This window comes from Mastigoproctus giganteus, chromosome 8, assembly GCF_048544385.1.
Source record: "Mastigoproctus giganteus isolate SK-2022 chromosome 8, ASM4854438v1, whole genome shotgun sequence".
NCBI classification, from domain to species: Eukaryota; Metazoa; Arthropoda; class Arachnida; order Uropygi; family Thelyphonidae; genus Mastigoproctus; species Mastigoproctus giganteus.
The window spans coordinates 20,906,086-20,922,589 of NC_143582.1; the positions used below are offsets into that span (position 1 = coordinate 20,906,086).

Genomic DNA, 16,504 nt, shown 5'->3' on the forward strand with positions numbered 1-16,504 from the left:
TTTTTATTTATTTATTATTTTTTTGTTTACCTTATGCTATTCTCTTCGTCTTCTGCTGTCCTGTCTCCTGAGAATGACTGTATGTGCGTGTGCACTGTTGCTGGCTTCTGCATGAACATAATATTACACACATTTCTGGCCTGTTACAGTGCTCTGCAACCATCACAGTGTACAAAGGCGGAGTTGAACTTTCGTTGAGGTGCCATCCTACATAAGATACTATACATATCTACATATCAGCGAGTTACCCACTAATTTAAGTTTAAAACCTTAGTTTAAATTATAACAACATGCATATAAGTGTATACATTAATGTTAAACAGAATTTTAATTATAAGTATAAGATTTTGGTAGATATACAGACAACCACTTCTGAATGCAGAAACCTGCCATGTCCAGGGCCGTTACACTGACAAAACCCCTCCCTTTACCATCAAGGGTAAAAGGGAGGGGTTTTTGCTTTCGGAAAGATGACTACAGTGGTCTCCGACAGTTTTTAAATTCTATACTGTGGGACCGAGTGATGATATTACCATTAGCAAATTCTAAATGGGAACTATTCGAGGAATTAATCATAAAAGCTACTAGGCTTTATATACGAACTAAGAAATATTCTTCAAGGTATAGGCCTAAATGGATGTCAGATGAACTGATGAAACTCATGGCAGAGAAGAAAAGTACATGGAATGCATATAAATTATTGGACAATAAAGAAGCCTATGGTAGACATAAACTAGTCTGTAATCAAGTCATAAAGGAGGTCAGGTCAGGTAAGTGAAGGCAGATTATGAATTTGGTGAAGGATGCAAAGAAAAACAGCAAAGACTTATTTACTTATGTAAACACTAGAAGAAAGGTGATGAATCAAATTGTTCCACTCGATATCGATGGTTTGACTGTTGATGATCCTGCTCAGATTTCTGACAAACTTAATGAGTATTTTGCATCTACATTCACACATGAGAAATTTGTCGAGGAAAGGATTGCCAGAAGTTTATCAAGTTCTCACAGAGAGCTAATGATTTTGTAATAACTGAGAAGAAAATGGAAGAGAAATTGTTGAATTTAAACATAAGCAAGGCATTTGGGGTGGATGGGATCTGCCCAGTTATATTAATGGAGGCAGCAAAGGAAGTAAGCAAACTCTTAGCCATAATTCTCAGAGCATCCTTAGATTCTGGGGATGTTTCTTTGGACTGCAGATGTACGGATGTATCCTCAATTCACAAAGGGGTAATTCACGAGTAATTACAGACCTGTTAGTTTAACTTCTGTTCCGGGAAAAATAATGGAGTCACTGTTAAAAGAAGTAATGCAATATCATCTAGACAAGACTGCAATTATACTTCAAAGCATGGGTTTCTTAGGATAAGTCTTGTTTGACCAGTTTGATCAGTTACTACAATATGGTCACATCACAAAGGAACTGGAAGCAGCTTTTGTGACACAAAATTACAAACAACAACCAATAATAACCCTTATGAAATAATAATGATATGAGTGCTCTTGTATAATAATGAAAAATTGTTCATGAAAGGTTTAGTTTTACGGAAAGATTTTGCACAATCGTCCAATTCTGAATTTTTGATAGCAGGAAAAACATCCAAAAATACAAGCTGAGTGCAAGTATTTTTAGTAAAAATTGGGCATTTTTAAAATGTATATCATCTTTATCCAATTCTGGTATATTCAGTGGGTATACAGATCACTGTGATGGTAGAGATCAGTCCATCTGGACTGTCAGTCCTCTATTCACTATTTTTCCTTTATGCTAATTTATTTCTTGTTAGATGTTTAACTCTAGCCAGAATATTTTTCTTTACTCTAATACTTGCTCAATACATCAGTTCGCTTTCTTCTTTGCTTGCTTGGGCCTATTACTATTCATTTTTAAATATACATTAGCTCCTTTCTTTCAACTTTTCTAAATGCCCATATCAGTATTTTTTCTTATTTCCTCATTTGTGATATGGTCTTGCCATCACTTCCATCTGTTAATTTCATTTATTTAACAGAAATTCACACAAATAAGTGGAATTAAATTAACACATGTAAATGTAGAGGATATAGCATCAAAAAGTATGAAGAATTGTTTTTTATTTTAATTTTTTTTATTATTAAATTTTGATTTTATTTTGATAGTAATCTTGTTCTAATGTTCAAATATAAAGTCAAAATCGGGAAATAAATTAATATTTAAAGGTGCTTATGTACTTACTTTTGCACTTTTTACAAAACTTTAAATTCCTCAAAAAAACTCACTCCAAGTGGCCTACGTGCTATTCAGAAACTCACTCATGAAAATGTTTATTATGTGTTTTTGGTGATATCTTTGTAGGCCATTTTTGTTCCTTTTAACAATACCTGTCCCTCCCATTGCTCGTAGAATTTTGGCACCTTAATGCAAAACACCCTGTTATAATGTAATAACAGAGCAAATAGAGGAAAGTAATTTTTACAGAAGGCATGTGGTTTCTGTAGAAAGACTTTTGTTTTTTCTTAAAATGAACTGTTCTAGTGAACATCTTGATGCTAAAAAAGTAGATTGGAATAAAATAGAATTATAATTTCTTCACTGAATATGAGAAACAAATCTATGAAATCTAAAAAACAAATTACAAATTCTAAAATGCAAACTACAACATCAAAAACAGATCTATAAATATGGACTCAGTATTTGTCTTTTTTGTGTCTCCAATGTTTTCAGCTGGTAATGAAGAGATATATATAAAGGTATTTGGGTCACACCATTCTTTTTTGGGGGAGAGATCTGTGAAGTTTAAAATGTATAGTGTTATAAAAAAAAGTTTAAAATTAAGCAAAGCTTTATGAAATAATTCTTTTCTAAACATAATTATCTAAAGTGTTTTATGCTCAAAATAGATGGGAGCTTTCTTAATGTTTTTGATTAACATGAATTCTTTTTCCTTGAATCAGATTATTTTGAAATACTTTAATTATAACTTTAAACTATGAAATTTCAGATTCAAAGTATATTTAGGAACTTCTCTAATAATTTTTCATTTTTTGCTCTGTAGATCTTATTCTTTCCAGAAGGAACAAGATTTACACCAGAGAAGCATAAAGCTAGTGTTGAATTTGCTAGACAGAAAAACTTGCCAGAGTTTAAATATCATCTGTTACCAAGAATAAGAGGTTTTAATTTAAGTATCAAGTGTCTTAAAGGGAAAAGTACGTTGCTTAAAAATTAATTTGTTTTGTTAATATAATTTGTTATATAGTTACTTCCATATATTTTTAAACAAACTTTTTTCGTGTCTACATGTATTGAAGATTTCTTTGATAATTGTTTCACTACAAAATTAATTTTAGTTATTAATCTTCAATAAATAATAATTTTATTATTTTGTTGATATATTGGGGTAATACCAAATGATATGCTTATTTGCCCATTGCTTATTAATGATTTTTTATAAAATTTTATATACTTAAACCATCTTTCAATTATTTAATATAGCAAAAGCTACACATCCAATGAAATGAATGAATGGTGGACTGTCTTGTCCTTTGCACTTAGTAACTGACATAATTTAAGCTCCATAAACAATATTATAGTTTCAGTACTCAAGACAGAACAAAATTTCTTATGTGTGGGTTGCCTTGAGAATAACTTTAAGCAAATAACATCACCAAAAAGCTATTTTTGAGGTCACCTCAACAGGTGATTCCAAAATATATTGCATTCTTTAAGCAGAATTTAAAAAAAAACAAAAACATTTTCTAGAAATTAAAAAAGGAAGTTATCATCTGACAGGTGCCCTGCCCCACCACCCTTTTTGTTACATTTTGGACACCAAGTGAAAATAAAAGACACTACCATGGCAGCCTGTTTCAAGACTTACTGTTTCTCATCAAATAGCAGGTAGCCTTGAAATAGCACATCCCTGACCTGTGCATAACGTACTATAAAGAAATTAAAAAACGTACTATAAAAAAATTAAAAAACTTCAGTTATTTAATATAGCAAAAGGTTTTATGATATTTCAGTAAAGGTTTTATGTTTAGCAAATTCAATAATAGCTCTATACTTGTGTGATGTAATTCTTTTTCCTTCTGGAAACAGTAAAATCTAAGAGTATGAAGCAAAAGGTGAAACACTATTTAGAGAAATTTTTGCTGGCCACAATGTGTAGGAGGAGAAGATAGTCCATTTAAGCCATGAGCATTATGGATATTAAACTGAAACAGGGTCACTATTGGATTTCTGTCCAAGGAAGGATGCACTATTATTGTAATTCATAATAGACTAATGTCTGTATTAAAGAGAAAATTGATATCAGCAATGTCAGAGAAATTTATGGAGAGACAGAAACAAGCATTAGGGACAAAATAGTGGCCTGAGAGAGCATTTACTGTAGTGGCAAAAACATGATTCTTGCAAATAGATGAGTCTGTTATAGAGATTGTTCAGTAGGCGCACTGTGGTCATAATACTATGGAAACAATCATTAGTGATTTGGGATTTGGAAGGTATGTGTGCAAATGTTGTGATATCCTGACAAATTAACTTTCAGCACTGGGTTAATGATGGTGTAGTGTCAGTGTGAAGATTATTTTGAAAATTAGGATGTAAGCAATTATCAGTTATAATAAATACCTAGGAAATTTGAACTGTATAATTAATATATTTTAGAAATTATGGATTAACAGACATCACTTTCAGTTCACTCTTGTTTTGTATGGATTTCAAAAGAAAACAGAGTAAGAAAAGAAAATTCCAAGAAAGTTACAGTTGCTTTTGTATGAATATGTAATGTAACAGAATTTGAGCAGGGAAATATCTAAACAAAATTAAATCTCTCACTTCAGTATTTAATATATTCATTTGTGTAATGTATATCATTTCAAAATTTGTTTTACAAATGTGAAACATGTTAAAACAGACAGTGTTGTAATTGTTTAAAAAACTGTCTAATCTTTTTGATTACAATCCAAAGTCTATCATGCACAAATTTTGTATCTTTTTCACTTTTTGTGGCTAGGCTAAGCTCAGCCACAAACTGGGAGTTAAAAATTATGTTGCATGATTTTCACTCCCATTTCAGATTTCAATAATAAATGAGAAAAGATGGAAAGCTAAAATACTCTTTGCACAATTATATTGGCCAATCAAGTTGGTAAGATTTTGTCAAAAAAGGAAAAAAAATCTTTGTAATGAGAATTATCAGATATAGTGGGAATTGGGGGCTGTGAAGCATTGTCAGTAAGAGAAGATTCATTAAATATGGTATTAGGTTTAGCATTCTTGTGTGGGAAAACACTGAAGTGGCCCAACTGCCAAGAAATTTTAGAGTGACCTTTCTTCAAACTACTACTGTGCAGTATATTTTCTGAAGATCTTTCGAGAGAGCTGTCCCATAAGATGACCCTGCTATAGAGATCTAAAACTCCAAGAGAGAGTTAACTAATAAAAATACCATAATCATTAATTCTCTCCAATATGCAGATAGCTAATTGATATCATGTGCTCCAGCGTTGCCTCCAAACTTCTATATTGTTCAGGTCTATCATCAGGAGGTGTTATCATTTTACACTTTTATAGAGAAAGTAAATTTTCATTAACCCGGACTTAACATTCTTGGAGAGTAACACAGGAATTAAAACTGTTGGCATTACTGAAATGTGTGTTTTATGTATTTATGTACTAGATACTATATTGCTGTTATTTCATTAACTAAACAAAATTGTATCCAGAATGTATATTTTTAAATAGCTTTCTTATGCTATATTTATTAGCCCCTAAAAGGGAAAAAAAAAAGTAAATAAAATCTTATTTTATTTACTTCCTATTTGGTACTCCTGTACCAAATTATCATCATATATCAAACACACACACACAGTATATCAGTATATGATAAATAATTATCATATACTGATATACTGTGTGTGTGTGTGTGTGTGTGTGTGTGTGTGTGTGTGTGTTGTAGTAGTAGTAATATACAACTGTTAAGAAGGAAAATAACAAAAGTAATCATATGTCTAATGCTCTAAAATGCACAGTGCAGCAGTAAAGGAAGCAAAAAGATATAAATAATGTGTGGTTTGTAAAATATATAGTGTCTGTGAAAATGGAAATGAAAAGTGCCTGAACTAAGAGAAGTTTAAGGGATAGTCGAAAGTGGAAGTGACGTAGTGGTCAAACACGTGAAAGAATTTGAAAAACCTAGTACAAATATGAACTGGGACTAAGGGGGAAAAATAATCATAATAATAAATAACAAATAAATAAATAAATAACACTATATTCAGATATGGGAGGGCACTTTTAGCAAGTGGTCGAATCAGGGGATGGCAAATATGCAAAAGCTGTATATGGTAGATGAAAAAATGATACATAGTCAGGAAATTCATCAGGGGACTACTCCTAACCATGTACCAGGCACTGCATTTCCAAACTTGTCTGTAGTATTAGAAAAAGGGGGAAAGCAAAAATGTAATATATTCATATTACATTTTAATATTAAAATGTATATTAATAGAAAAGCTAGTCCCAATGCAGTGTAAAAATAAAGTTAATAATGTAAATTAAAATACAAAATTACAAAAGTGTAATGTGAAATATAATACAAATGTGAAGTATGGGAGGGTTGAAAGGTAATTAAATTAACGTGGTAGAAAATTAAAATTCAGATATAAAGTGTAGACAAGCAAATGGTATAGGGAATGGTAAAATTCTTGGGGAGGGGAAGGGAAGAAAAATATGGTCAAAAGGTGGCAAATATAGCGATATTTGTATTACACTAATAGTTCTATGAATGGGGAAAAAAAATAAAAAAAGGCAGTATAAAGATAAAAAGTGTAGCAAAAGTCATTAAATTATATATATATATATATATACAATAGAATATTATTAGAAAAAGTAAATCAATCCAACAATAATACCATCAGGGACCTAAGAAAACGCAAAAAATAATAAAATAAAATATATACAGATACATAGATGATATATGTGTTTTTAATTGTCCACATTTTATCCAGGATTACAGTAAATTATATCCAGTAGAACTTGTATTGGAAAAAACTAATAGTTCCGATACTATAGCAAATTACTTGGATCTTCATATAGAAATATTCCATAATAATAAAATAGACATAAACATATATAATAAAAGAGATGCATTTAATTTTAACGTAGTCAGCCTTACAAACTGGAGATCTAATATATCAAAATCAGTGCATGCTAATATAATTTTATCGCAATGTCTAAGGATTGCTTATATCTGCAATAGTAATAAAAATTGTTCAACGGGCTTAACAGCGTTGTACGGCAAGTTGATTAATAATAATTTCCCTATCGCTTACCTGAAATATCACTTCAGGAAAGCAATAAGCATAATTAATTTCAAAAATTTGTTTTCTGAACCTATTGTTTCAATATAATTTTCAACATAACTGTCATATTTAGTGCCATGTATATATGTACATAGGATACACTTTGCATTCTTGGTGTCTTACAGTGTAGAAAACTTGTACCCACCGGCTTGCAAATTACAGTGTATCATTTTTTTTTTTTTTTTTAATACATATAGTTAAATTCATTTAAATTTACTTAAATTCACGCTGAGATAACATGCAAATTCAGCTCGGGGTCCTACTATAGGAACCAGTTTGCGATCCCGGGCATACCCGAGCCACAACTTATATCTTGTAATGTCTTTAAACTGTCCTACACTCTTTATTTTTATTTCTCCGATATTATTAGGGCAATCCGAGGACGTAGGAGAAACTATTTCTTATCTATACCACTATTTTTTGCCTTTGTGGAGTTCAGGTTCTATTATTCCTACTCCTTTAGTTTTTCTTCTTACTATCTGCATGTTTCTCTTTGCGTTAATTTAATTATTTATTTATTTTTACCGTATCCATCACATAGGAGGCACCACATATTATTTTGACGACTATTACATTATGTCCTAGATACGGTCAAATGTAGTATGTATTATATATTTAATCTTATTTTAATCATTAAATTACATTCTCTGTCAGGTCAACGATGATTAATATATGCTTACATTTATATTTTACTTATATTTCTTACCTTTGATTCTAATATTTCAAAATTTTTCTTAACTTTTATCATCATTTGATTTATTTATATTCAATTTATATTTGACCTATACTGGTTTATATTTGGTTTAGATTTAAGTTACTTAGCATATATTGATCATCACAGAAACAGAGAACCTCTTGTCGTTTTTTGCCTTCATTCTCGGTGGTTGGCCCCAGTTGAAGTCATCTAGATTGTCGGTAAAAAGCGATAATATTTTTTTTTTTTTTTTTTTTTTTTTTTGCATTTTCTTAGGTCCCTGATGGTATTATTATTGGATTGATTTACTTTTTCTAATAATATTCTATAGACATTGTGGGTGTATTGCATGATTGCTTGCAACTGCATTGACCCATAAATATTAGTTATTGTCTTTTTAACTTTCTTTCTTTCCTTTTTTATCACTAATATAATTATATATATATATATATATATATATATACATACATACAGACATACAAAGAAGCCTATGGCTTATGCTGCACCAGCCAAAATAATAATAATTAATAATAAGAGAAAAGGAAATGACAACCTATGTATTTCCCTCCTCCCTTCCAGCTGACCCTTGAACTTTTATGCTTATGCTTTAATCCAGCAAAGTGTAAGGTATTACACCTGGTGAACAGTAACCTCAAAATAACTTATACACTTGGTAAAGTTGAACTAAAGCCCGGTAGCGGAGGAAAGGAACTTTGGTGTTACGATATGGTCAGACATGAAGTTCTCCGAGCATTGTGGACAGGTTTCAAGGAAGGCCCATGGTGTCCTATTAATGATTTTTCAAACAATTGCTAGTAGAGATAAGATGTCATAATCCCATTATATAAGGCTATTGTTAGATCACACTCGGAATACTGTGTTCAAGTATGGAGACCACACCTAAAGAAAGACAATGTGCTTCTTGAAAGGATCCAAAGATGGGTAACTTGCCTGGTGAGATCGGCAAAAGGGCATCCATATGAGGAAAGACTTCAAATATGTGGGTTGCAGAGCTTGGAAACTAGGCACCTTAGAGGAGACTTGATTGAGGTGCTCTGAGAGTCATAAGTAAAATGAATGAAGACGAAATTTTCACAGTTATAAATGATTCTAGGAATAAGGGCCATAATTTCAAGTTGCGGGGGAGATATTTAGACTCGATTCCTGAAGTTTTATTTTAGCCAGCAAGTTATCAATAACTGGAATAAGTTACCTACATGGGTGGTAGATTCAAAGGTCGGCTGGATGGGAGGAGGGAAACACATAGGTTGTCTATTTCCTTTTCTTTTATTAATTATTTATTTTTATAAAAAAAATTTCTTCTTATTATTATTTTATTTTTATTATTATTTATTTTATTTATTTATTATTTATTTTTTTGGCTGGAGCAGCATAAGCCATAGGCTTCCTTGCACCATGTGGCTATTGCTAATACTTCCCCAAACTGTCAGCCTCTACCACCCATGTAGGTAACTTATTCCAGTAATTTATAACTTGCTGGCTAAAATAAAACTTCCTACAATCCGGTCTAAACATCTCTCCCTGTAACTTGAATTTATGGCCCCTATATAATATAGATAACAAATTTTATCAAAAAATATGAGTATAATTTTATAAATTATTAAAGTAGTGAATCACCATTAATATATGTATATTTTTAAATGTATTTAAGGGGGTGCCTCTGTAGCCAGGTGGGCAGGAGCCAGTAGTGGTAGCACACACTTCTTGATTAGACCGGGGTTAGAACCCGTAACCACCAAATACGGAGGATGCGGAAGGTTAGGGAATGACCACCACATATCCCAGCCTGGATAAAGGGTGAGGGTTGGCGTCAGGAAGGGCATCTGGCCATGAAAATTGCATGCCAAAACAATAAAAACGCTGACCCCATATATATAATGAGGAAAAGCGAGGACAAAAAAAAAAAAAAAAAAAAATTTTAATGTATTTAAGACCTTGTTAAAATGAAAATTTCTTGACTTCTGTTCAAAGCATAATAAACATTTCCATGATTGCATTATGAGATGTATACAATTCTGTAAGTATGAGACAAAATTATTGTATGTTTTGCATAATAAGCAAACGTGCAAGACATAATAAACTTTTACAGGATTGCGTATGAATAAGTTGTAATGAAATCTTTTATTTTTTCTATACACTGAAATCCATTTAATAAAAGCAATTTATATTTTTATAGCACCAGCTCTTTATGATCTCCAGCTGGCATTTACAAAAAAGTCAGCAGACCCTACTTTTTCTAACGTTCTGTTTGGTCGAAAAATAGAGGCTGAGATATATTTGCAAAAAATCCCAATTAATGAAATCCCAACAGACTGTCTTGAAGAATCTGCAGATTGGTTATATCAATGTTATCAACAAAAGGTAGCAGTTTTTATTAAACATCTAACAGTTTTTTTTGCATTATTTTTGTTTTTAGTTATTATAATTGGTTTTTGATGTACACTGGTGTTCAAAGAAAGTGCATCACCTAGGAATTTCATATTTCTAACCCTTTTTTTTTGTGATGGTATGTTACATTAATGACTAGCATCAAAATAGAAATATAAACAAAAGATATTTATTAATAGTTAAGGCCAAGTTAAGTAATATTTGACAGGTACTCTCAAAATATTCCGAAATGAGCATTTGCAATCTTTATACAACAGTTTTGGTAAATACGACAATTATAGCTGGAATGTTATCAGAAGCCCTCAATTTACTTCAGTTTATCATTTTAAATGGAAAACAAAATGAAAAGTTCACCAGGTGCAAACTAATAACAGCAGCACATTGCCGAGGCACAAGATCAATTTCTGAAGGTAATCAACTGATAGTTCATGGTTCCAAACATGAATTATGGCTTCCTGAAGTTCACGAAGGGTCTTTGGTTTCTTTCTGGCAACTGCAGATATTCCACACAATGCCAACAGTTCTCTATATGATTCAGGTCTGGGCTGTTTCCTGCTAAGAATTGTAATGGACCATTCTTCCAGCCATTTTTTTCACCTGTAACAAATGTAAACACGTTACTGTCGAACCTCTAATACAGAAATGAAGCTAAATTAACTGCAGAAGTGCCTACTTACACTTTTCGCCCGATGACAAGGAGCAGAGTCGTCCTGAAAGATGCAGTTACTTGGCAGGTTGAAATAGTCTCCAATGGTTGGCAGCAATTTGCCATCCAATATAGCCAGGTATCCATTAGCATTTATGGAACCTTTTATAAACTGCAGGTGACCAACTCCGCGATACGAAAAGCACCTCCATATCATTTGGCTGATACGGAATTTCACTGTAGACACCATTCAGTCTGGATGGTATTCTTCACCACATCTATGGTGAATCTTTTGTCTCCCATCAGAGCCATGCAGGTTGAATTTCTTCTCATCTGAGAAAATAACTGACTTCCACTGCTCGGGGATCCATTTGACATGCTCCTTACATCAAATTAATCAAGCCTTTTTCATTTTTTGTGCATGGCTGCCTTGGTAAACGGACACACGTTTTACAGTTCCGTGATTTTTCCTTAAAAATGTGATTTAAACTCAGTTTATGTTATACAAAGTGTTCTCCCTTGAAGATGTTCATCAGAGGATTCCCTTGGTGAGAAACTTTGATTATTCTGTTGGGTTTTTTAGCCAGATATCAACGTCTGTATCCTTTGTTGTCAGACTGCACTTGTCACCATGTTGCTGACAACAGGCGGTGCCTGCGTAGCCAGGAGCAGCAGTGCATAGCACACCCTTCTTGATTAGACCGGGGTTCAAGCCGGTGACCGCCAAATACGGAGGATGTGGAAAGGTCAGGGAATGACCACCGCATATCCCCAGAACAATATGGCCTTAGTTGCTAATGCTCCTAAAAACCAAAAAACAACAACAGCTGACAACAAGGGCATAGAGAGGTGCCGATATAATGCGGTGTCCATGGTCATATCTGACTTTTAACTGGGGTGGGTGCCTAGTGCAAACCTGGGCTGAAAGAGTGCCCCCAACTTTTAGTGACTACAATGGTGTCTTTTAAACTATAAAACAATGAATTCAGTGCCCCCCCCCCCAATTTCTCCACAAACTTTTATTGGAAGAAATGATTCATTTCTATTGCTCCTACATGAAAATGAATATTACCATTGTGTTTAGCGCTCCACAAAACCTTAAAAGAAATTAGCCCATCCCTCAGAGGGCCTTTTAGCACTTGGCTGTTCTTCCCTGCCCCCCCACGTGACGAGGGAGAGGAGCCCAAAAATCTGTAGTTTTCACCAAAAATTTGGTGAAAACTACAGACTTGCAGTTTTCACCAAAAGCCTTTTTTCTTAACAACCCACATGGGGAAGACATCAAAATGTCCAATAAACTGAACAGACTCGGTAATACGACCTTCAGCGAAGCACATGCTGTAGAGCAAGAAATTGCAGTAAGGGAACCAAATGCATCCCAACCACCGACAAATACAGATGTCAATCACAATAGAGGACTTGGAGGATATGAAGACTGCCCCCAACTCCAAGAAGAAAAACGACAGTTCCAAAGTCGGAATGCAAAACAAGAAGCCAGAGCGAGCTCAAGGAAGCCCAGGATGGCACAGCCAGTCAAGCAAAGCCCAGCCTTGGACCTCACCCTCCCAGAGGGACCTGTGATAGATCATATCATGGTGCTATGAACCAAACTGGAGAACATCATGAAAGACAATAACAACAGGATCACTATGGTGAGACATTGTAATCCTCTGGACTAAGCTGGAAACCATACTGATGTGTGAGCATGTCGAACTAGAGAGAATGGAAGCCAAACTTGATGCTTACATAGAAGAGAGAGGAAACCAAATGCAATACCACCCTCACTGTTATTTAGCCACGCTGAGGACAAATATCACAGCTGACACTGCTACATCAGCAATCATGAGCACTTTCTTCTTGTTTGTATCATGTTTAATGTTGAACCAACCACAACCAGCGAAGAGATAAAAACAAAAGTAATGAATACCATGAAGGAAGACCTCCTAAGGTCAACCAGGATAAAATCAATCAGGAAGATTAGGAATAGAGGAATAGCAATAGAAACAGAAACGCAGAAAGAGATACAAGGGATTATCCAAAACCCAAAAATAGCAACACTAGGCCTAACAGTGGAACCACCAAGGAAAAGAGTACCTTCCACCATCATATTCAACGTTGGTTAAGAAATGACACCCCAGCGCCTGACAGAGGAATTATGCCAGAGAAACCTGCAGGAGGCCCCCAGATTGGAAAGCAACAACCCTAATAACACAAAGATATTCGACTAAATCCAGGGAAAGTTGATCGATCAACTGGACAGTGAAGTTTGACCACAGGCATGGTGGGTACTCAGAACCCAACCAAGAGGTATACATAGAATGGAGCTGCTACCGTTTCAAGGAGCACGTGGTTGTGCCTAAGTGCTTCAGATGCTGCAAGTACGGCCACACCACTCACACTTGTGCCCAAACCACGCCAACCTGTGGCCACTGCTCAGAGAAATTGTACGATTTTAAGAGCTGCCCCTACAAGACAAACAAACCCGTATGTACAAATTGCAAGACATCAAAAATGGACTGCGACCATTTTTGATGTCTTGCAACCTATTAGAGATTCAAAATGCCCATCATATATAAAAGCTAAGAGTTTGTACTAAATAAGGATTGACTATGGGGACTCGGCATAAACAGTACAATGAAACAGAGATAAAGATACTCCAACTAAAAGCACAACGGGCCCAAGCAGTGGCCGATCAACTCTGCATCAAGGCCGATGAGGAGAGGGCCGACGTACTGATACTTTAAGGACCCTACACACACACACACCAAGCAAGTTAGGGGACACCCGCTTGCATACAAGACTACCAGACTGCGGACAAAACTCCCTGGTCCACGATTGTCATTTGCAACCCAAATATCACAGCAACTAGAGTGACGCAACTGTGCACTGCCTGGGTGGCTTGTGCCCAAATCATCACCCCCATAGGAAGCTTCTACGTGATCTCTGTGTACGGCAGACCAGGACAGGAGATTGCACCAGTCATTACTATGTTCGGCACCTGCTGAATGTATTTCCCAATCAAAAGATTGTAGTTGGAGTGGACATAAATTACCACTCCCCAGCCTGGCATAGCATCCCAGAAGACAGGAGAGGAACTAATAATGGACAACAGCTAGAGAACTACCTTATAGGATCCACGTACGAGATTCTCAACCAACCCAATCAGTGCCTACTGCAACACAATGTGGGAGGTGATGATTGACATCTCCCTAGCCACCACAAACATAGCAGGACACATCACCGAGTGGAGGGTAGAGGACTCCTGTACCACCTCAGCTCACCATGTCATCTCCTTCCGGATCTCTAGAACACTAACCAGAACAATCCTGAAACAAGTCATAAACAGATGTGCAGTCGACAAAGCTGACTGGAACCTTTTCGCTGAAGCGCTAACTGCTGTGATCTCCTTGCTGCAGATAGATGAGACGTGCAGATGACCCTGATACCCTCCAACGTAAATTACAAACCTCATTACCAATGTCAGCTCAACAGCCATTAAAAGGAAAAACTCTGCACCAGGCGATCCAGACCCTGCAAGGGAAGTCATTAAAAGAAGAAATGAATTTCAACTCACTCACAGAACGTGACCAGCCATGGAAGTGGATGCTCTGAGGCAGTGATACAGAGAGGTCCAAAACCAATACACGGACAAAATAATAAAATAATAAAAATAAAGAAAAGCAAAAGGAAAACGTGGGAGCTGTTCGTCTCCATAATGGAGAATGCAGACCCCTGGGGATGATGTATAAGATTACCACCAATAAACTCCCCAGAGGCAAGGTCCTCAGTACCACAAGAACACCACAGGACCTTTCAACAACAACGTGGGAACAATCAATCGAAAACATACTGAATTGTGTCTACAAAAAATCCGCGAACCACAACACTGAAGTGCAACTCCAACTGTGCAGGGATAATGAAGAATATGACATGGAAACACGGAACAGCCATTTACCCAAGAAGAACTCCTGTGCGCAGCAGCACAAATCAGACCAAAGAAGTGTCCAGAAAAAGATATGTTGGAGCCAGAGATAGTGAAGTGAGTGGCCGAGCTGAACCTGGATCTCCTACTCAAGCTATACAATTGCTGCCTGGGAGCATGGATACTTTCCCAAGGACTGGAGAGTGGCAGGCTTGAAGCTAATATTGAAAAACCCCAGCAAGAATCTGAAATTACCAAGATCATACAGACCCATAGCATTGCTATCAGTGCTAAGTAAATTGTATGACAGACTCTTACACAAATGCATCTAGCAACATTACTCAGCGGCAAACCTTGAAACAGCCAATCAGTATGGCTTCAAAACAGGTCTGTCTACAACTGAAGCAACGAGAAACCTACTTGCAGCTGCAAGCAAATGTCAAACCAAATATTTCTTGGTGATTGCAATGGATTTTGCCGGAGCGTTCGACTCCCTTTGGTGGCGAGTGTCCTCAGCAGACTCTGGATGGCGAATGTACCTATCAACCTTTACATCAATATAAAGGCAATCTTTTGCAACGGAAGATCGAAGTTATAGCACCCTACCAAAGGCTTATCAAAACAGTCCACAGAGGATGTCTACAGAGGTCTGTGCTGGGCCCACTACTGTGGAATATGGCCTTCGACGACTTCCTTAGCACTGACCTGGGAGAGGTTCAGAGCCAGGCATTCGCAGATGTCCTTGTCCTGATGGTGGAAGCAGACTCAAGGGCCCAACTAGAAGTTTGAGCAAACAACACTCTAATGATCCTTCAAAACTTGACCACTGCGAATCATCTACAGATCTCGCCTGAGAAAACTACATCCATTCTGCTCAAAGGAACACTGAATATTAGAAGACCACCACAGATCAAAATAAATGGAATAATGGTACAGCTGGCTATACAGATGAGATATCTCAGAATCATACTTGACAACAACCTCTCCTTCCAACAGCATCTGAAACATTTAAGAATTAAAATCAGGAGATACACAGCTCTGGTCACCAGGATTTCCAGACATGACTGGGGCCTCAATAAGAGATCACTCTCCCTATACTACAAAGCAACCTTCCTACCAATGATGTCAGTAACAAAAGAATCCTGGACTCAATCCAAATAACAATACTTCTGGCAATGACCCGAGCATGTAATGCTGTCAGTGCACAGGCACTGCTGGTCCTGGTGGGGGCCCTCCCTCTGGATCTGTAGATTGTAAGATGCGGCCTGCTCTGTCACCTGTCAAAGGGGGAGTTTCAACGACATTCATGGGTTTCACCATGGTACCGGCAAACGGCAAGAGATCAGAAAAGAATCAACTGGTGATCCATCTGAAAAAGGAATGGCAAAACCGTTGGACAACCTCAACCAAAAGAAAGATAACGTGAAAGTTCCTACCCAATGTTGACAAATTCTATCTGAAATCACCCTAGTTCCAACCA

The 16,504-nt window shown here is 35.8% G+C and overlaps 1 protein-coding gene across 1 annotated transcript in view; it reads left to right on the top strand.

The window, feature by feature from the left end:
* LOC150081321 (1-acyl-sn-glycerol-3-phosphate acyltransferase gamma-like) overlaps positions 1 to 16,504 on the top strand; it is a 159,210-nt gene that overhangs the window by 120,510 nt on the left and 22,196 nt on the right. Inside the window, exons 5-6 of the mRNA XM_090380165.1 lie at positions 3,039 to 3,192; positions 10,245 to 10,429. Coding sequence (XP_090236291.1) covers positions 3,039 to 3,192; positions 10,245 to 10,429 — 339 coding nt within the window. The remainder of the gene's footprint in view (positions 1 to 3,038; positions 3,193 to 10,244; positions 10,430 to 16,504) is intronic.